This window comes from Vulpes vulpes, chromosome 15 (genome assembly GCF_048418805.1).
Source record: "Vulpes vulpes isolate BD-2025 chromosome 15, VulVul3, whole genome shotgun sequence".
NCBI classification, from domain to species: domain Eukaryota; kingdom Metazoa; phylum Chordata; class Mammalia; order Carnivora; family Canidae; genus Vulpes; species Vulpes vulpes.
The window spans coordinates 56,308,934-56,330,906 of NC_132794.1; the positions used below are offsets into that span (position 1 = coordinate 56,308,934).

The following is a 21,973-nucleotide window of genomic DNA, read 5'->3' on the forward strand; positions in this document are numbered from 1 at the left end:
GAGTGGCTAGGTCGGTTAAGAGTCTGACTTTAATTTTAGCTCAAGTCATGATCTCATCACTCATGAGATCAAGCCCTGCACAAGGCTCTGTGCTGGTGTGGAGTCTACTAAAAATTCTCTCTCTCCCTCTGCCCTTCCTGCCTACCACTCATGTGCACGCACTCTCTCCCTTAAAAAAAGACTGAGAAATTCTCTCAATAATTTGGAAATTAAATAACACTCTTTTTATTAACTCATAGATCAAAGAAAGTCACAAAAGAACTTAGAAAATATGTAGAAAAAAAAACAAAAAAAAACAACAAAAAAAGAAAATATGTAAAACAAAATGTAAATAAAAAATAAAAATAATATTGGGATGCCTGGGTGGCTCAGCAGTTGAGCATCTGCCTTTGGCTCAGAGCATGATCCCAGAGTCCTGGGATCAAGGCCCATGCATCAGGGTCCCTGCATGGGGCCTGCTTCTCCCTCTGCCTGTGTCTCTGCCCCTCTTTCTGTGTTTCTCATGAATAAATAAATCTTTTCTTAAGAAATAAATAAATAAAATAAAAAATAATATCAAAATGTATGGAATACAACAATACAGTGTTAGTACAAAAAGTTACCATATTTACATATATACTTTACAGTATAAAAATATATGGGATAAAAATCTGCAGTATATAGTTTAAACTAGAAAAAAGAAGATCTGCTACGGGAGGAAGGTAAAGATGGCAGCAGCCTGGACACAGGTCCGAGGAATCTGATGGCTAAAAAGGGCAGCCCAAACCATGGTGCCCTTGGGTACACCAACAGCTTTGCACGTTACCAAGGACATGCTCTCGGGGTCCTATCTCAAGACCCCAGAAAAACGGCCACCACCACCAAGTAGTATAATATGCAGGGAGACTACCAACTGTACCCAGATAGACGGCATAGGGTACGGCAACTCTACTAACAACAGAGGTCCATGGTATGACTAGGACCACCCAGACCTGAGGTTGAACTGGGGTGTACTGATGCCTTGGGACCTTGTAATGTATATCAGAAACTGTGTGGACACATCCCCCAGGCCTGTTTCCTGGAATCTTATGTGTAAGTACCTCTTCAGCTTCATGGCCTTAATGCTATTCATGTTTTGGGTTAGAGAGACTTACTCAACCTCTCAATCTTTGGGGCCAAAGCAGTATCCTTATAATAATCTGTACCTGGAACAAGGTGGTGATCCCACCAAAGAGCCTATGCCAGAGGTTCATTATGAGAACTGAGGTAACGTCATCAGTTTTCTGCTCCCTAACTCCTTCATTTCTAGAAATTTAACCTTAATGAAATCCCTAATAAAACAGTGCTATGGTTTAAAAAAAAACAAAAAAGGAAAGACAACTTGTAAGCAATAGTCATCTAAAGTTTCACATTAAAAACTTTTTAAAAAGGGCAAATTACACCCAAAGTGAGCAGATGGAAAGAAATAATAAAGAGCATATAATGAAACATGAAAAGAAAAACAATGGAGAAAAATCAATGAAACAAAAAGCTTGGTCATTGAAAAGACCAACAAAATTCAATAACTATTCACTTACAAATATTTTCAACAAACTAAGAAAAGAGAGTACTTCTTCAACACAGATATCATCATACTTCTTGTATGTTGGCTATGAGTACTACTCACTACATTCTGAGTCCTGTGAGTCCTCCTAGCTAATCACCAAACCTTGGGGTCATCTTGGGGACACTTGACAAAACTAGACAAAATATATGTGATAACTGTTTTTAAGCACCAAACAAGAAGAATTATGGGACTTCAATTCTTGAAATGAAGGAAAATTTATGAGGTGAGACCTGTAATTGTACCAATCAAACTGGGGGAATTTCTTAACCATTGTGCATTGAGAGAATGCCCAGGCAGAAAAGGGCGGTGTCAATGAAATGAGCAAGGAGGCAGCAAACAATTCCAGGCTGCCAAAATTTGTACAGGGTACCAGAGGAGAGCTACAGAAGGAGGGAGCCAAGAAACTCGAATGAGGATTAACCATGGGTTCTTAGCCACACACTGAGCTGTATCTGTGTCAATTAAGATTTTGACATTTAACAGAAATCACCTGCTATGGGCCTTTGACCTGAATCATAAAGGGTTGGGAGGCACTGCAATCTTAGTTTAGAGTGAAAAGACATGATTAGGCATCCTGGGCATTCAGCTAAGACCCTAAAAAAGGTTTTACTTTAGGAGTACAGTCCACATTCTAAAACTAAATTCAAAATAATAATAGAACTGCCCTAACCAAGAATGAAATCAAGCCTGATGGGACAAAAGAATCTGTCAATAATTCAACCACTTGTCAGTACAAAATTTAAACCCTTTAAAGGAAAAAAATTTAAAAATTTAAAAATTAAATCCTTTAAAAGAAGATGACATAGTCCAGAACCCCTAAAGTGGATCATGCCAATCTGTGGAATACAATAAAAAATTACTAGACATGAAAAAGCAAAAAGTGACTCATAATCAAGAAAAAAGTAGATAAATTTAATAATTCAATAGAAATAGACCCTAAATGACACAGATATTAGAATTAGTAAACAAAATTTCAATGCAGATGTAAGTATGTTCAAAGATTTCTAGAAATAGTGATAATGAGGATACAGATAAGGCATCTCAGCAGTGACTTGGAAACTACAATGAAGAATCAAAAAATAGAGAAATGAAAATTTTAGAACTGAAAAATATAAGAAAAGTTCACCGGATGGGCAAAACAGCACATTGGCAATTGTAAAAATAAAGATTAGTGGAAAAAAAATTAAATATATTGCAAAGCTACAGTAACCAAAGGAAAAAAACAAAGGATTGGTGAACCTTAAGACATATTAATACAAATGCTCTACTTTAATCAATGGAATAAAATTTTAATTTAAAAAAAAAAACAGACTGGGGTGTCTAGGTGGTGGTGCAGTCAATTAAGCATCCAGCTCTTGTTTCAGCTCAGGTCATGATCCCAGGGTCCTGAAATCTTTCCCTCTCCCTCTGCCCCTCTAGCACCAACCCCCCCCCGCCAAATAAATAAATCTAAAACAAAACAAAACAAAAACCAGGGCTTCAGTAACTCATATAAAATATCATGCAAAAATAAATAAATAAATAAAATATCATGCAGTCTTGGGGCACCTGGATGGTTCAGTCAGTTTAGCATCTGCCTTTGGCTCAGGTCATGATCTCAAGATCCTGGGATGAAGCCCCATCCATGTCAAGCTCCCTGCTCAGGAGGGAGTCTGCTTGTCCTTCTCCCTCTGTCTCCCATCCCCTAGCTCATGCGTGCTCTCTCTCAAATAAAGAAAAACTTTCTTTTTTTAGCCATTTTGATAATTTATATATTTGAGAAAGGGAGAGAGCACACACAGGCAGGAGGGAAGGGCAGAGGGAGAACGAGAAGCAGGCTCCCTATAGAGCAGGGAGCCCAATGTGGGACTCAATCCCAGGACCCTGGGATTGATTACACCTGAGCCAAAGGTGGGTGCTTAAGTGACTAAACCACCACCTGGGCACCCCAATAAATAAAATGTTTCTTAAAAATCATGCAATCTAACGAAAACATAACTGGACTCTAAGAGGGAAGAAAGAGTGGGGCAGAAAAACATTTTAAGAAACAATGGCTAAAAACTTCTCAACTTGGTGAAAAATACGCACTTACAGATATTTTGCACAGTACATACAAAGAGAATCACTCTTAGGCACATTGTACACGCACTGCTAAAAACCAAAGATATAGGAAAAAAGTCTTTAAAATGGTCAGAAAGGGGCACCTGGGTGGCCCAGTGCCCAGTGGTTGAGCGTCTGGTTTTGGCTCAGGCCATGATCCCAGGGTCCTGGGATCGAGCTCCGCATCAGGCTCCCTTAAGGGAGCCTGCTTCTTCTTCTCCCTCTGCCTATTTACTTAGTTATCTAGCAAGAAATTTAGGATTCATCAAATCCTATTGAGTTTATCTCATTAATCCCTTCAAATATATCTAATTCTCTTCATCATCATCATAGCCACTATTTTTTTTTAAGATTTTATTTATTTATTCATAGTCACAGAGAGAGAGAGGCAGAGACACAGGCAGAGGGAGAAGCAGGCTCCATGCAGAGAGCCCGACGTGGGACTCGACCCAGGGTCTCCAGGATCACGCCCTGGGCTTGCAGGCGGCACTAAACCGCTGCACCACCAGGGCTGCCCCATAGCCACTATCTTAATTCAGGCTCTCATTATTTTCCAGAATTACTCTACAACTTCCCAAACTATTTTTTTCTCCCAATCTAACCTCCTCAAAATGCCAACTGCTTTTATCAAAGAAAAAAAGAGAAGAAAAACTAAGCAGGTTACTTCCCTGTATATCCTTTGACATGAAATCAAAACTATGTGACATAGTACCAGCTTAAATGATCTAGTCTCTGTAGCTCTCCAGATCACATCTTTCCAATATCCATATTACATTCTACATTCTGCAGTTTCCTGACAGAACCATAATCCTCTTTCATTGCCAGGTCTTTCTGTTCTCTTTGCCTAAATCCATTTTGCTCAATTTTTAACTTAAGAAATCTACTCAAGCAGTTTCACTGGAGTTTCAAGCAGCTTTGCCCAATCCTTCAGCTCCAAACTCTGAGCAAAGTAAACGTCAAATGTAGTAACTTGTAAGTTTTATCCCACCGAACTGATGCGTCTAATGGATTAATTTTACTTATTTATTTTTAAAGATTTTATTTATTCATGAGAGACGGGGGGGGGGGGGGGGGGGGGGACAGAGAAGGGCAGAGGGAGAAGCAGGTTTCCATGCAGAGAGCCCGACATGGGACTCGATCCCAGGTTTCCAGGATCACACCCTGGGCTGAAAGCGGTGCTAAACCGCTGAGCCACCAGGCTGCCCCTGGATTAGTTTTATTTTTCAAAATATGTGCAACAGAGTTTTGTTATTAAACTTACCTGACAAGTTGCTGACAAATCTGACATCCTGGAAGACATCTATAATACAAGGTAAATTTATTAATTAACATTTAAAAAGTTTTTTAGTTTAAACTATGTAATAGTATAAAAACCATATACTTAATTTTTCAGTAGATATCACAAGTCATTTATACTTTGATTTTTAAATTCAAATAACTATTTTTTTAACTCACATAGTTTCCACATTTTTATATTATAGTTAACATACAATGTTACATTAGTTTCAGGTACACAACATAGTGTATAATAATTTAATAATTCTATACATTACTCAGTACTCACCAAGATAAGGGTAGTCACTATCTGCCGATAACATTATTACAGTATTATTAACCATATTCCTTATGCTGTACTTTCATCTCCATTAGTATTTATTACTACAAGTTTGTACTTCTTATCCCTTCATCTATTTTACCCACCTAATACTTAAAATAGTTTCCATTTTCTTAAGTACAACTACTTGTGACAAAATCCAGAAACCGTAAGAGAAAAAGATTGACAGATTTGACTACAGAGAAATATATTTCTGCAAAGCAAAAATACGCTACTCATAAAGTCTAAAACTGAGGAAAAAGATAATTGCAGGCAAAAGGTTAGTTTCCCTGGGCAGCCCGGGTGGCTCCGCGGTGCAGCGCCGCCTTCAGCCCAGGGCGTGATCCTGGAATCCCGGGATCGAGTCCCACATCGGGCTCCCTGCATGGAGCCTGCTTCTCCCTCTGCCCCTCTCTCTCTCTGTCCGTCATGAATAAATAAATAAAATCTTAAAAAAAAAAAAAAGTTGGGGACAAGATAATTACTTAAAAAGCTTTAAAAAAAAAAAAAGAAAAGGTTAGTTTCCCTAATATACATAGAGTCTCACCAAATTTACATAAAAAAGGAAAATATATGGATAGTTTACAGCAAAAACATATGAGGCATTTAATTAGAAAAGAGTTTTCCAATCCTTTAAGATAATATCTTGAGGAGGATAGGTAGTCTTATATGCTGATGGGAGTATAAACTGATATAATCTCGATGGAATGCAATTTAGGAACGTCACAATGAAAAAATGTAGACTCCCTCTGAAATTCTAATTCTAATACTAAAACGACAGGATGAAAAACATTTGTACCACATGTGTAAAATGATTAATGTATAAGGTTACTGATTCACTACAGCACTTTTTCCTAATAGCAAAAAGAAAAACAGAAAGGCTAAAATATTCATAAATAAGAAATTACTAAAGGGCGCCTGGGTGGTTCAGCCAGTTAGGTTATCTCCCTTCAGTTGGGGTCATGGTCCTGGGGTCCTGGGATCAAGCCCTGCTTCAGGATCCCTGCTTACCGGGACCCTGCTTCTCCCTCTTCCTCTGCCACTCCCCCTGCTTGTGCTCTCTCTCTCCCTCAAATAAATAAAATCTTAATAATTAATAATATATTAATTTTCAAATTCAACTAATATAGTTGGGTGGCTCAGTCGGAAGAGCATGCAACTTGATCTCAGGTTGCAAGTTCAAACCCCATGTTGGATACAGACATTATTTTAAAATAAAATCTTAAAAAAAAATTTCAACTAGTATAAAAAGAAATGACCAGCTACCAGTGTTTGAAAATTATGCCCCATATGGATGGCTACAGCCAAAGATACTTAATAACAGAATGAGATTTCTTTAACACCTAATAGTAAATTTTTTCTTAAAAGATTCTATTTAGGGGCGCCTGGGTGGCTCAGTCAGTTAAGCATCTGTCTTCAGCTCAGGTTGTCACCCCAGAGTCCTGGGATCTAGCCCCAAATCGGGTTCCCTTGCTCAATGGGGAGTCTGCTTCTCTCTCTGCCCTCCCCCCTGCTCATACTTTCTCTATGAAATAAATGAAAATCTTTTATATATATATATATATATATATATATATATATATTCTATTCATTTATTTATTTATTGCTGAGAGAGAGAGAGAGTGCGCGCACGCACAAGCTCAAGGAGTGGCAGGCAGAGGGAGAGAGCAGGGAGGTCGATGCCAGACTCATCTAAGGACCCTGGGATCATGATCTGAGTCAAAGATAGATAGATGCTTAACCAACTGGCCACTCAGGTGACCTGACACCTAATGTTAAATTTCTACTGCAAAATGAAATTAACAAAAGTATAGGAAATAACTCAATAATACAACTTATTTTTTTAATAAAGCAAAACCATAATTTTCTTCCAACAAAATAACAGTGTCTTACTTTAGAACTGGCACACTGAACTACGGAGATATAAATTCTAATCTCACCTTTATGAATTATCAGCCATGTGACCAGGGAAATGTCACTTCTGCTCTCTGGTTAAGAAATGTAATGCTAAAGGGATGCCTGGGTGGCCCAGTGGTTAAGCATCTGCCTTCGCCTCAGGGCGTGATCCTGGGGTCCTGGGATCAAGTCCCACATTGGGCTCCCTGCATGGAGCCTGCTTCTCCTTCTGCCTATGTCTCTGCCTCTCTCTGTGTCTCTCATGAATAAATAATGAAATCTTGAAAGAAAAGAAAAAAGGAAAAGGAAAAGGAAAAGGAAAAGGAAAAGGAAAAGGAAAAGGAAAAGGAAAAGGAAAAGGAAAAGGAAAGAAAAGAAAAGAAAAGAAAAGAAAAGAAAAGAAAAGAAAAGAAAAGAAAAGAAAAGAAAAGAAAAGAAAAGAAAAGAAAAAAGAAAAGAAAAGTTAAGTTACTGGGACCAAGCCCCATGTCAGGCTCTGGGCTCAGTGAGAAGTCTGTTCTCAAGGATTCTCTCCCACTACCCAACACTCCATATGCGGGTGCTCTCTAATAAATAAATCTTAAAAAAAAAAAAAAAAAAAGAACTGTAATGTTACATTGTAACAAAACATCTTTAATAATTAGTAAGAAATTCAAAAATTCACAGAATAATGACTGGAAGGAGACATTAAGGTCATCAGTTTTATCTAAATGACATTTACTGAATTTACCAAAAATTGAAGGAATCTTTAAAAACATAAGAAACATTTTCTCAATAGGGGCACTTGGGTGGTTCAGTTGGTCAGGCATCTGCCTTCGGCTCAGGTCATGATCTCAGGGTCCTGGGATCTAGCCTTGCATCCAGCTCCCTGCTCGGTGAGGAGTCTGCTTCTTCTCCCTCTCCCTCTGCCTCTCACTTTCCTCCAACCACCCCCCACTCCAGCTCATGCTCTCTCAAATAATCTTTAAAAAATAATAATCAGGGAAGCCTGGGTGGCTCAGCGGTTTAGCACTGCCTTCAGCCCAGGGCCTGATCCTGGAGACCCGGGATCAAGTCCCCATCGGGCTCCCTGCACGGAGCCTGCTTCTCTCTCTGCCTGTGTCCCTGCCTCTCTCTCTCTCTCTGTGTTCTCATAAATAAATAAAATCTTAAAAAAAATACTTTATAAAAAATAATAATAAATAAATGCAAATTTAAGACATACTATTTTCTACCCATCACTTTTCCTTGCAGATAAAGAAAATGTTACTGGTTATATTGTATATTGCTTTTATCCTTTTGGAAAGTTTTCTGACATTATATACACTAAGAGGGAGAAAAAAAGCCTTACATACAAAGAAAGTTTTATCCACTAAGGTCTTCATTATGGCCTAAATTTTACTTTATTATGGCTAAAAACAACCCAAATTTGCCCAATAATAGAACATATACACTAAAAGGATATTAACTACCATTCTTATAAAATATCTATAATTCAAAAAATATATTTACTATAATATTTCGTAAAAAAACACATACAATATTTGACACATAGACTGAATGTAGTAATCTTTTAGAGAAAACCCTATTGAGGAAATACTAAAACTAAACGTACCAAAACATAATGACGGTCTTGGGCACCTGGGTTGCTCAGTCAGTTAAGGGTCTTTTTTTTTTTTTTTTTAAAGATTTTATTTATTTATTCATGAGAGACAGAGAGAGAGAGGCAGAGACACAGGCAAAGGAAGAAGCAGGCTCCATGCAGGGAGTCCGACATGGGACTCGATCCCAAGTCTCCAGGATCACACCCTGAGCTGCAGGCGGCGCTAAACCGCGGAGCCACCAGGCCACCCCAAGGGTCTGACTTTTGATTTTGGCTCCAGTCATGATCTCAGGGTTATGGGATAGAGCTCTACACTGACTCCTTGCTGGGCGTGGAGTCTTTTAAGATTCTCTCTCACTCTCAATCATAGAAAACAATGGGGTAACCGGGTGATGGGCATTAAGGAAGATAAGTGATGTAACTAACTAGCACTAGGTATTATATAAGACTGAACTCTAGCTCTGAAACTAATAATACACTACATGTTAATTAACTGAATTTAAATTAAACTTAAAAAGAAAAAACAAAAATAAAATAAATACATCTTTTTATAAAAACCAAACAAATGAAGTACTGATACAACATAGATGCACTTGAAAACACTGTGCTAAGTAAAAGAAAACAGACATAAAAGACCACATATTTATGATCCCTTGTATATGAAATGTCCAGAACAGGCAAATCCATAAAGACAAAGTAGATTCTAAGTTGTCAGGGACTGGGGAGAGAAGAGAATGACAGTGACTACTAACAGGTACTAGGTTCCCTTTAGGAGTGACAAAAGTATTCTGGAATTAGATAGTGGTGATATTTGCACAACTTTTTGAATATACTAAAAACCAACAAAATGTCCATTTCAAATGGTCAATTTTATACTATATAAATTATACCTCAATTTTTTTTTATACCTCAATTTTTAAAAAGAAAACAAAAAGATTCTCTCTATGCCCTTCCCCTCCCTTTCTCTCCCCTTCTAAAAAAAAACACATCAGTTAATAAAAAATTACCAATTTTGCTATTTTTGCACAGTTGACATACAATGTTACATTAGTTCCAGGTGTAAAACCTAGTGATCAACAATGCTATATATTCTAATGCACAGCACAATAAGCGTCGTTACCATCTGTCACCATACGGCATTATTACAATATTACTGACTATATTTCCTATGTTATACTTTTCTTTTCATCTCTGTGACTTATTCATTTTATTCACCTATTTCATGCATCTCCCCATCCCACCTCCATACCTCTACACCCATCTACTCTGGCAACTACCAGTTGTCTGTTTTTATGAGTCTGTTTTTGCTTTGTTTTTTTAAAGTCCACATATGAGTAAAATCACATGGTATCTTTCTTTCTCTGTCAGACTTATTTTGGGTTGCATAATGCCCCTCTAGGTCCATCCATGTTGTTGCAAATAGCAAGATTTCATTCTTTTTTGTGACTAATATTCTAGTGTTTGTGTGTGTGTGTGTATACACACATATATGTAAATGTATACACACATATACACATACACATCCTGTACTTTATCTGTTTATCTATTATTGCTGAACACTTATGTTGCTTCCAAATCTTGGCTATTGTAAATAATGCCACAATAAATTCAGGAGTGCATATAAGCAGGGCACCTGGGTGGTACAGTTGGTTAAGCATCTGACTTTGGGTTTCAGTTCAGGTTGTGATCTTATGGGTGGTGAAATTGAGTCCCAGAACTCTGTGCTCAACACAGAGTCTGCTTGAGACTCTCCCTTTGCCCCTTCCCTTCCCTTTCTCTCTCTCAAATAAATCTTTAAAAAACAAAAACAAACAAAAAAGGAGTATATTTATCTGTCCCAATGAGTGTTTTTGTGTTCTTTGGGTAGATACTAAACAGTGGAAATCCTGGATCATATGGTATTCCTATTTTTATTTTTTTTGAGGACCCACCATACTATTTTCCATGGTCATTGCACCAACTTATATTCCCACCAATAATGCAAGAGAGTTCTCTTTTTTCCACATCCTTGCCACCACTTATTATTTCTTGTCTTTTTAAATAATAGCCATTCTGATTGGTGTGAGATGATGATACCTCACTTAAGTTTTGCTTTGCATTTCCCAATCATTAGTGAGGTTGATCATCTGTTGGCCATCTGCAGGTCCTCCTTGGAAAAAAGTCTTATTTAGGTCTTGTACCCTTTTTGGGGGGGTGCTGAGTTGTCTAAGACGTTTTACATTTTGGATATTAACCTCTTTTCAGATATATCATTTGCAAATACCATCTCTCACTCAGTAGGTTACCTTTTTGTTTTATTAATGGTTTCCTTTGTTGTAGAAAAGCTTTTTATTTTGGTATGATCCTAAGAGTTTATTTTTGCTTTGGTTTCCCTTGCCTGTGGAGGTATATCCATAAAAATGGTTGCTAAGGCCAATAAAGAGATTATTGCCTGTTTCCTTCTATGAGTTTAATGATTTCAGGTCTCAGCTTAGGTCTTTAATTCACTTTGAGTGTTTTCTTTTTTAGGTTTATTTTAGTATATAGTGTTAAGAAAGTAGTCCAATTTCATTCTTTTGCATGTAGCTGTCCATTTTTCCCAGTACCATTTGTTGAAGTCTTTTTCCCCACTGCATATTCTTGCTATCTGTCACATATTAAATAACCATATAAGCATGGGTTTATTTCTAGGCTTCTCATCCTGTTCTATAAAACTATGTGTCTATTTTTGTGCTAGTGCCATACTATTTTTATTATTATACCTTTGTAGTGTATCTTGAAATCTGAGACTGCGATTAACTTCTAGTTTTGTTCCTCTCTCTCAAGACTGCCGTGGCTAGGGTCTTCTGTGGTTTCATACAAATTTTAGGATTATTTGTTCTAGTTCTGAATTTGACTATGGTTTTATAAGAGTACATATCAAATGGAAGTAAAAGGTGCAGAGAAGTTAACTGGATAGAGAACAAGGTTTGATAGGAGATGAGAAAGGTAAAAAGATTGAAAAATCCAATAAATGTCTTTCTCAACTAATTTTTACTAAGTGCCTGTGAAGAGAGGTTGTCTTTAATTCTAAAAAGTAATTTTGTTTTGCCCTTTTAAGCTTTTATATATCTTTAGGCCGCAGGAAAAAAATTATGAAAAATGTAACCTCAATAAATACCTCAAGAGATCAACTTTTTCTTGAATTTTAAACTAGTGCCTTTTAAAATTTTCTATTATCAAAGCCATATGAAAGATCAAAAAGTTAATTAGAGATGTCTACAATCTCTGATGATAGATTTTCAAGCAGATCCCGAGCTATTATCTATATTTTGGCAAACAAATACAGAAGCTCTTAGGTTTGTATTGGTTTCTTTAGCATGAACCATAATGTTGGGTACTCAATAGATGTTCAAAAAATGGAAACACACTTTTAAGTTCTCATTATCAATCAGTAAAAAGAGAATCTTAACTGCCTTATTTTTGTAATATACTACTATGATCTAGAGGGAGTTTAGAAATGGGGGAATAGGGATCCCTGGGTGGCGCAGCAGTTTGGCGCCTGCCTTTGGCCCAGGGCGCGATCCTGGAGACCCGGGATCGAATCCCACATCGGGCTCCCGGTGCATGGAGCCTGCTTCTCCCTCTGCCTGTGTCTCTGCCTCTCTCTCTCTCTCTCTGTGACTATCATAAATAAAAAGAAAAATAAAATAAAATAAAAAAATAAAATAAAAAAAAAAGAAATGGGGGAATACTCTGAAGAAGTGGCTTTATGTTGTAAATATGATTAAGAACTCCAGAATACTGATATTGTGCTAATGATATTTCCTCTCAATCTTTTTTTAATATATATGTGTGTGTGTGTGTGTGTGTGTGTGAGAGAGAGAGAGAGAGAGAGAGAGAGAGGGAGTATGGGGGGGGAGATAGCACAGAGCAGGTAGGAAGAAGGAGAAGCTAAGCAGGAAGCCTGACTTGAAGCTTGATGCCAGAACCCTGAGATCATGACTTGAGCCAAGGGCAAATCAAGCCAATCTAATTAACAGTAAGTACAAAAGTTAACAGTAACTATACTTTAATAATTTTAGTTTTTAATAAGTAAACAGTAATATAATTTACATCTAAATTTCTAGAAGAACCAAAAAAACAAAGGCATGCTTACCTGTGAGGGTCTTTGGAACTTGGTATAATATATACACATTCCCTCTTGGTCAAAGTGCTTTCTATCCAGGATTTCTGGGACTGAAACAAAAAGTTTTTAAAGATGGTTTATAAATTAACTCTCTAATAGTACAATGAAATAATTTAATTATAAGTACATAAAAGAAATAGCTCTATATTCTTTAATTTTTTTCCAGTTTACTAAATATTTATCATGAGTATATAGTAAAGATTTACTGAAGATAACACACCTAAAATATAACAATCATTCTATTCAAGTCCATTCAAGTCCATTACGTGTTGCTTCATGTAATGAGAGGAGGAAAATCAAGTTTGAGATTCCCAGAATGTGCCAAATACCTCAAGAAGGGCTGGTATGATTCTGGGAAGTGGATCATTTAAAAACCAATTACAAGTGATGTCAGATGTAACTAAAAAAATAAAACTTACCTATATTTAATTTCTAAGATAAATGCATAAAGCATAAGGGCATGGATTGTTAATAGTGTATAAACAAAAAAAGGATACCAAGCAAACTTAATCAAAAGAAAAATAATAATAATAAACAAAAGAAAAATAATACCAGGAAAAATACATACAAAACATCAGTGGGGATAGGACAGGTTATTACGTGATTACAAATGTTTGAATCACCAGATTGCTATAGCAATCTTAAATATGAATAACCAGTCTCAAAATACATAAAGTAAAAAATTAATAGAGCAAGACAAATCTAGGATCATAGTGGAAGACTAACACATTTTCCTCAATTACTGTAAATCTGAAATAATTTTAAAAATTTAAACAATGCCTTTAATTTTTTTATATCACTATTCAAGTTTCTGTCTGGATCCTTAGACTTATAGTCTCTGAATCCTCATCCTGCTACTGGTGACTGATTAAAAAGCAGCATTATGTACTGGAACAGATGAAACTCTATAAATTGTAACAGAGTTGATTAAAAACCATTGGACCATCCTCCATATAACTTAGCAATATTAGGGATCCCTGGGTGGCGCAGCGGTTTGGCGCCTGCCTTTGGCCCAGGGTGCGATCCTGGAGACCCGGGATCGAATCCCACGTCGGGCTCCCGGTGCATGGAGCCTGCTTCTCCCTCTGCCTGTGTCTCTGCCTCTCTCTCTCTCTGTGACTATCATAAATAAATAAAAATTAAAAAAAAAAAAAACTTAGCAATATTATCAGTATAGTCCAAAAAAGAAGAGCCTATGTTCTAAAAGGATCCTCTGAGAGAAGAGACATTCTAGACAAAATTATGATGGGTGAAGTTTTGCAGGTTCCTCTCTCAAATCCTTCAGATACCCTAATAATAAACCTTAGTCTAACCTTCCAATGCTACTTCTGGTAAATTCTGTCAAAACTCTCCATTCAAAATGTCTATTTTCTTATTAAAAAAAAAAAAAAAAGTCCATTTCCTAGATCAAAAGTTCTTTATAAACAGACTCACTTAGATGGGAGCAAATTAAACCAAGATCCCCTAATTATAATTATTTTCTTTCCTTTTTTAAAAAAAGCACATTTTATTTATTTATTCATGAGAGACACACACACAAACACAGAGATAGAGGCAGAGAGACAGGCAGAGGGAGAAGCAGGCTCCATGCAGGGAGCCCAATGTGGGCTCATGCCCTGGGCCAAAGGCAGGCGCTAAACCGCTGAGCCACCTGGGCTGCCCAAGATCCCCTAATTCTAAAAATCACAAGATGACCACAAGAATTTAGGACCCTGAATCCGCAAAATACCCTACATTCTAAAGCTCACTTAGCATAATCTCTCCACTACCTTCTGATTCTAACTAAAGTCTGATATTCCTTTGAAAAATCTGCTTGGTGGGGGGTGGGGGGGGGGTAGGCAGGATTCTCTCTAGTTTTACCATACAGAAATTCATGTTTGCTTCTAGAATAACCTGGCAAACCCAACCCTAATTCAACTCAATTGCCCAACTGCTCCATAACTTCTTACTTCCTGCTAATGTAAGTAGACAGAACAATGCCCTCTAGTTTCACTTTAAAACTGTGACCACAAACCTCAAATGCTCCTTAATGATGCCTAACAATCACACTATATATTCCTAGTCCATTTTCTCATTCTCCTATATGATTTCACACTTCTCTCTCTCCTCAGACCTCCAAACCTCCTTCCCCATTCTCTCTTAATAGATACTTCCCATTTAACTGAGCAAATTTAAGCAACAAGAAGAGAACTTACACAAGCTTCTGTTATATCCACCCATCAGTAAGTATCTATACCCACATATCCTGCCTTCCTTCCTGTGACTACATGTACTTCTATTTAAGTCCAAACATTCCTCTTGTGCCTTAGATCCCATACACCTCACTAAGGGACATTCTCCACCAAATCCTTTATTTTTTTCATTCTTTATTAACTCAATCCCATCAGCATGCAACCTCATTTTAAAAAACAAAACACAACAAATCTTTGCTTGACTCCACATTTCCTTCAAGCTAATACTTCATGTTTCTGCCTCTATCTACAGTACAGGTTATTGGTAAAAGTTTTTCCCTTTACTTCTCCTCCCATGCTTTCTAAAACTCACTCCAGTCAGGCTTTCAAGCCAATCACTATCTTGAAATAAGTTTCAACAAGATCACCAATGACTTTCCCTAAATTCAAAGGTCAATTTTCAGGACTCATCTTCATTGATATATCCAGCAGCATTCAACAGAGTTGATCACTCCCATTTTCTTAAAACATCTTCAATAGTTAAGTTTGGTCTTCTCTTCACCGGTCACTCCTTTTATCTCCCTTGTTGATTCTTCCCCTCTTCTCCCCAATGTTTTGTTTTGTTTCTTCAGAGATTTTATTTATTTATTTGACAGAGAGACAGAGTGTGCACAAGGGGTAGCTGCAGAGGGAGAGGGAAAAGTAGGAGCCCTCCCAATGTAGGGCTTCATCCCAAGACCCCGAGATCACGACCTGAGCTGAAGACAGACATTTAACTGATTGAGCCACCCATGCAGCCCTCTTCTTCCCAATCTTTGGGACTTCTTTTTTCCAATTATATGCATTCAGACTTTGGCCTTTTTTACCCCAATTGTATTCATTCTTTCAGTGCTCACACCCAGTTTATCACAATACACTGGATGACTTCCAAATTTATATTTCCACTCTAGATCCTTCCCTAAACTCCATGCTCTCCACTTGCCTACTCAACAGCTTCATTTTGATGTCCAACAGGCATCATAAGCTTAAGATGGCCTAAAACTGAATTCACATTTCATCCACTCATTTCTTAGTTTTCCCCATCTCAATAAATACCAACTGTATTCTTCCAGTTCTATTTTTTAAGGCAAAAATCTTACCAACATTCTTAATTTCCTTTTTATCTACTTCATATATAGCCCCATGAGCAAAACCTGTCAGCTTGCCTTCAAAACACATCCAGAATCCCGCCACTTCTCACACCTCCACTGCTACTATTCTGATCCAAGCCATCATGGCCTCTTACCTGGCTTACCAATATCCACTCCTGTTACCTTTGTCACTTTACAGTCTATTCATCAAGAAGGATGAAGTAGTATTTTTAAAATATCATCAGAGATGCTGGGATGGTGCAGTTGCTTAAGCATCCAACTCTTGGTTTTAGCTCAGATCATGATCTCAGGGTTGTGAGATCAAGTTCATCAGGCTCTGTGCTCAGGACAGTCTGCTTAAGACTCTCTCCCCCCCACTCTCTGCCCCTCCTCCACTCTCTCTCCAAAATAAATAAAATCTTTTAAAATATGTCATTTTCTCACTTCTCCACTCAGGACTCTCCAATACCTACCCAAGAGTTTTATAAAAGCCAAAGTCAATAACCTTTAAGGTCCTAGTGCTCTGCATCTCTGCAACCTGCCTCATTACATCGACTCTATGAGTTCCTTCAACTCTTTGAGCAAACATCACCTTCTTAATGAAGCTTACACTATTTAAATATGCAATTTCCACCATGACCCCTCACTCCTCTATAGAACCATAGAGTAATAAAACCATCATCCCCAGGATCACATTTAGAGCACTGTCCTGAGAACCAAAAGATCTGGCCACGTCAATTAAATTGCTAGTATATTATTCCTATCCTAGGCCCTTCTCCCTCTCCACAACCATACACTGATGCTAAGGCACAGCACTTGTAACCTAAAAAGACAAGACATTTCCTATGACTTCTGCGTGTATCTTGAAAAAAATATCATTTGGTAGTGCTGCTCTGACACATGATGATGTGAGGCTGAATTTCTACCAAGACCAACATAACCTACTGCTCTGTTTGAAACTCATCAAATTTTCATTATGCTATTATTTAAAAACACAGAATTCAGGAGTAGTACTGAAATTATACTGTGATTTATTATTTAAACATTGCATCTCTTAGACAAATTGGAAACAGTTTGCAAAAAAAGAGGCAGGTTAATGACTGTACTTATTGCTATATGCTTACTGCTTGATCATTAATGTAACTCAGATACAGATAATATAGGAAAAGTTTGGTCATTTATTAAAAAGTTAAACATAAACTTACATATCATCCAACAATTCTACTCCAAAGTATCTTCCCAAGAAAAATGAAAACATGTCCACAAAAAGATTTGTATTTGAATGTTCAGAGAAGCAATATTTGTTAACAGTCAACAAAATCAAATATCCATATAATGGTATACTACTTATAACAACAAGGGGGACAAGCTAAGGATAACATGCAACATTGCTACACCTCAAAACATTGAAGTAAAAAAAAAGCCAGGCACATAAGATTACATAATTGCATTTACATGAAATTTCTAGAAAGACAAAACCACATAGTAAGTTTAGTAAATGCCTAGAGCTGAAGTAAGAACAGTGATAAACTTAAACAAATATAATGGAACTTTGTGAGAGGGCAGAAATGTTCTAAAACTATATTGTGGTGGTTATAAAACTAAATAAATTTATTAAAAACTATCAAGGGATGCCTGGGTGACCCAGTCGGTTAAGTGTCTGCCTTTGGCTCAGGTCATGATCCCAGGGTCCTAGTACCCAGCGCCACACTGGGCTCCCTCTGCTCAGTGGGGGAATCTGCTTCTCTCTCTCTCCCTCTGCTCCCCCACCAACTCACCCTGCTCATGTTCACTCTCTTAAATAAATAAATAAATAAATAAATAAATAAATAAATAAATAAATATTTAACGTGCACACACGCGCACACACACACACACCATCAAACTTATGTACTTACCATGGGGAAATTTTAGAGTATGTGCATTAAACAACAATAAAGCTGTTTAAAAGGCAGGGGAAGGCTGTTAAGAAACAAGTACAACAGAGTAACAGGTCAAATATATGTATGTTTAACCAGACCTCCAGAGGAGAAAAGGGAAAGAATTGGCAAAGGCAATGTTTAAAGAGATGCTAAGAATTTCCCAGAATTGATGAAAAACACCAATCTGCTGATTCTGAAACCCAACATGAAAATAAAGAAAAAAAACCTTAAACTACACTTAATTTAGAGTAAGTCAGAGATAGAATATTCCAGAAATTATCTTCTAGTACAGTTACAAGTTTATAAAACACCTTGAGGCATATGTTTTCTTTTTTTATTAATATTTATTTATTTATTTATTTATTTACTTATTTACTTATTTATGATAGACAGGGTGGGGGGGCAGAGACACAGGAGGAGGGAGAAGCAGGCTCCATGCCAGGAGCCTGACGTGGGACTCGATCCCGGGACTACAGGATCACGCCCTGGGCAAAAGGCAGGGACCAAACTGCTGAGCCACCCAGGGATCCCCAAGGCATATGTTTTCAAATGCAAACTCCTGGAAGACAGTGGTTGTTTTATTTTTTTGTTTTGTTTTGAGTGATCTCTACAAGCAGCATGGGGCTCCAACTCAAGACCTCCAGATCAAGAAACCCATGCTTTTCCAACTAAGCCAAGCCAGGCACCCCAGACAGTGGTTGTTGAGAATTGTTTTGTATAACAAATGAAGGTCAAAGGAGAACAAACCCATGAAGAGGGTGAGGGTGCCTTCCTAGGCTCAAATAGAGATAAAGACTCCCATAATACCATAGGCTACACTTGGCATGGTCTCTTAGAGAAACAGACTGGGATCACAGGTTGCCAACAAAGCAGCACTGACTATTCCCCTTTGGTGGGAATCCCTAGATCAACCATGCAACTTAAGTGCAAGGTGATAAGATACATAACGTGTAGGTACAGGATCTGCCCTTGCCTCATAAACCCCAAAGCCAATTATCTCTTCTAACTACTTCACAGATTCCAAGGTCCCCCACAAGGAAAATGCCAAGTTTCAGGAACCACTGCACAAAGGGAAACCAAAGCTGTGATTTCTCTATTACTAGGTATTTATATATCCCAGGTAAATATTTATACTAGATATCCCAATTCATATATAATTTAACCATATGTCACATAACTGATGTCTCCTAAAAGTGTAACGCTTTTGTATCTTTCATAAACCCTTTGCCGAAAGTGCAGAGATAATTTTAAACAGTAGTGTGTTTGTCAGGCAATATTCTAAATATTTTATATGCATTATCTCATCCTATGCTCTCAGTAATCCTACGAATTAAATACTATTAGTATTCCCACATTATACATGCAGACTAGTTAGACATAGAAGTTAGAGAATTGTCTAAAGTCACACAGCTAATAGTTTGCCCTGACTTCAAAGCCTCTACTGACTTTGTAAGAGAAATGTAAGATAAGTATTTCAAGATCACTTGATGATATGCTTTAAATAAGCCACTGAGTAGGGGGTTCCCTGGGTGGCGCAGCGGTTTAGCGCCTGCCTTTGGCCCAGGGCACGATCCTGGAGACCCGGGATCGAATCTCACATCGGGCTCCAGGTGCATGGAGCCTGTTTCTCCCTCTGCCTGTGTCTCTACCCCTCTCTCTCTCTCTCTCTGTGTGTAACTATCATAATTAAATAAAAAATTAAAAAAAAAATAAGCCCCTGAGTAGAAATGCATTAATAACTTTAAAGAGGGAATTCCTATGTGATTGATCACTCTGAATATAATTTTCTGAACATGGGGGGAAAAAAGGGCTAACATACTTCTCCTAAAAGGTATTGTTAGTTACTAACTATTGCTAACTAGTATTAGTTTCTCCCCTATTCTGCTCCTTAGCTGCAGCCTGCCTGAAGCAACTCTAGCTATAGTTGTTCAACCAGGGTTGGTATAGGGATGGAGGAATTAATCGATTCCAAAAAGACTGCTTGCTCTACAGCAATGAACTAATGACCCAGTTTAAGACTAAATGCTGGTTTGCAAAACTTTGTGGATATCTATTCATTGAAATACTCCTAAACAAGTATCACAGGCATATACTTTTCACAGCTTATGCCTTTCTACTAAATATAAAAAAATATTTTCACAGGGACGCCTGGGTGGCTCAGGGGTTGAAAGCCTGCCTTTGCCCCAAGGCATGATCCTGGAGTGCCCCCGACAGGGAGCCTGCTTCTCTCTCTGCCTGTGTCTCTGCCTCTCTGTGTGTCTCTCATGAATAAATAAAATCGTAAAAAATTTTTTTCACAGACATTTTAATTTAGGAGATAGTTACATATGAAAAAAATAAATAAATCCCAAGTAGCATTTAACATAAATAATAAGAGCTGGGGCACCTGGGTGGCTCAGTCTGTTAAGCATCTGCCTTTGGCTCAGGTCATGATCCTGGGCGTCCTGGGGTCAAGCCCCATATTGGGCTCCCTGCTCTGCTTCTCCCTCTCCCAAGGCCCCTCCCCCTCATTTTCTCTCTCTCTCTCTCTCAAAATAAAATCTTAAAAAATAATAAGTTCTCATTAGGAAGATTAACTGGAAGGGGAACAAGTAAAAGTAAACCAGAGCCACCAGTATTTGAGGGAGAGGCAATGGGCTCTTGGACTAGTAAAGGAATAGATAGAAGAGATAATTTCCAAAACCTTAAGTTTAGCATGATACCTTATTAAAAAAGACAACAACGACTATAGAATGATTATTAATATAGTCCTGGTTTCTCCTTTCTTCAAATCACCTCTATCATTATTCTTCAACAACATGCACAATTTATCCAGTCCCAAATGAACAGCTCTCCACTAAACTGATGCTTCCTTCAATTTCATACTGAAGAAGTATGGCTATCCTCTAAATGAGGGATCAGCAAATAATGATGGTAAATATTTGAGGCTTTTTGGACCATATACCATCTCTGTCACATATTTTTTGTTTTCTTTTTTAAAAACCCTTTAAAAAATAAAAGAACCATTCTTAATTTAAAGTCATACAAAACAGGCCTCGGCCAGATTTGGCCCACATGGCATGGTATACCCATACTCTGAATCCCACTAAAATAATGGATCTTTCCTTTTCCTACTGAGTCAATTCAATCCAACAAGCCATGTGCCAAGCCCTTACTGTGTCTTCAACACTAATATACTTCTACCCAGTTCTACAATCCCAGTAGATCCTTGTATTAAGAGTGGCTTTTCAATGAGGAAGGAAAAAAGGGTAGGGCTAAAGAATTTTAGATGTTCATTAACAAAGTTACTTCTCCTGAAGAATTTCAATAGAAAAAGCATTTAAAGGGTGCCTGGGTGGATAAGTCAGTTAAGCATTTGACTTTTTTTTTTTAAGACTTTATTTATTCATGAGAGAGGCAGAGACATAGGCAAAGGGAGCAGCAAGCTCTCTGTGGGGAGCCTGTTGTGGGACTCCATCCCAGGACCCCAGGATAATGACCTGAACCAAAGGCAGATGCTCAACCACTGAGCCACCCAGGTGCCCAAGCATTTGACTCTTGATTTTGGCTCAGGTCATAAACTCAGAGGTCATGAGATCAAGCCCCACATCAAGTTCTGTGCTGCCCCTGCCAGCTCCCCAAAAAAGCATTCAAATTTTTATATAACAATAAAATCAAAACACTGCTGAGCAAAAAATCTAGTGTTTTGAGTACATATGTCTGTACATATGTCTAGCTTTTCTCCAGAAATAATGGTCTTTCCAATCACCATCAACCTACAACACATTAGTCACTTTAAAAAAAATTTTTTTTATTATTATTTATTTATGATAGTCACAGAGAGAGAGAGAGGCAGAGACACAGGCAGAGGGAGAAGCAGGCTCCATG

General features: G+C 37.7%; 1 protein-coding gene and 1 pseudogene across 4 annotated transcripts in view; one reads left to right on the forward strand and one right to left on the reverse strand.

Annotated features, from left to right (window-relative positions):
* TRPM7 (transient receptor potential cation channel subfamily M member 7) overlaps positions 1-21,973 on the reverse strand; it is a 119,181-nt gene that overhangs the window by 82,443 nt on the left and 14,765 nt on the right. For all 4 annotated transcript variants that reach the window (XM_025998702.2, XM_025998701.2, XM_072738515.1 and 1 more), the window contains exons 2-3: positions 12,854-12,933; positions 4,926-4,964 (exon numbers count right to left, since the gene is read on the reverse strand). In XM_025998702.2, the coding sequence (XP_025854487.1) occupies positions 4,926-4,964; positions 12,854-12,933 (119 nt within the window). The remainder of the gene's footprint in view (positions 1-4,925; positions 4,965-12,853; positions 12,934-21,973) is intronic.
* LOC112919825 (NADH dehydrogenase [ubiquinone] 1 beta subcomplex subunit 8, mitochondrial pseudogene) lies at positions 708-1,244 on the forward strand (annotated as a pseudogene).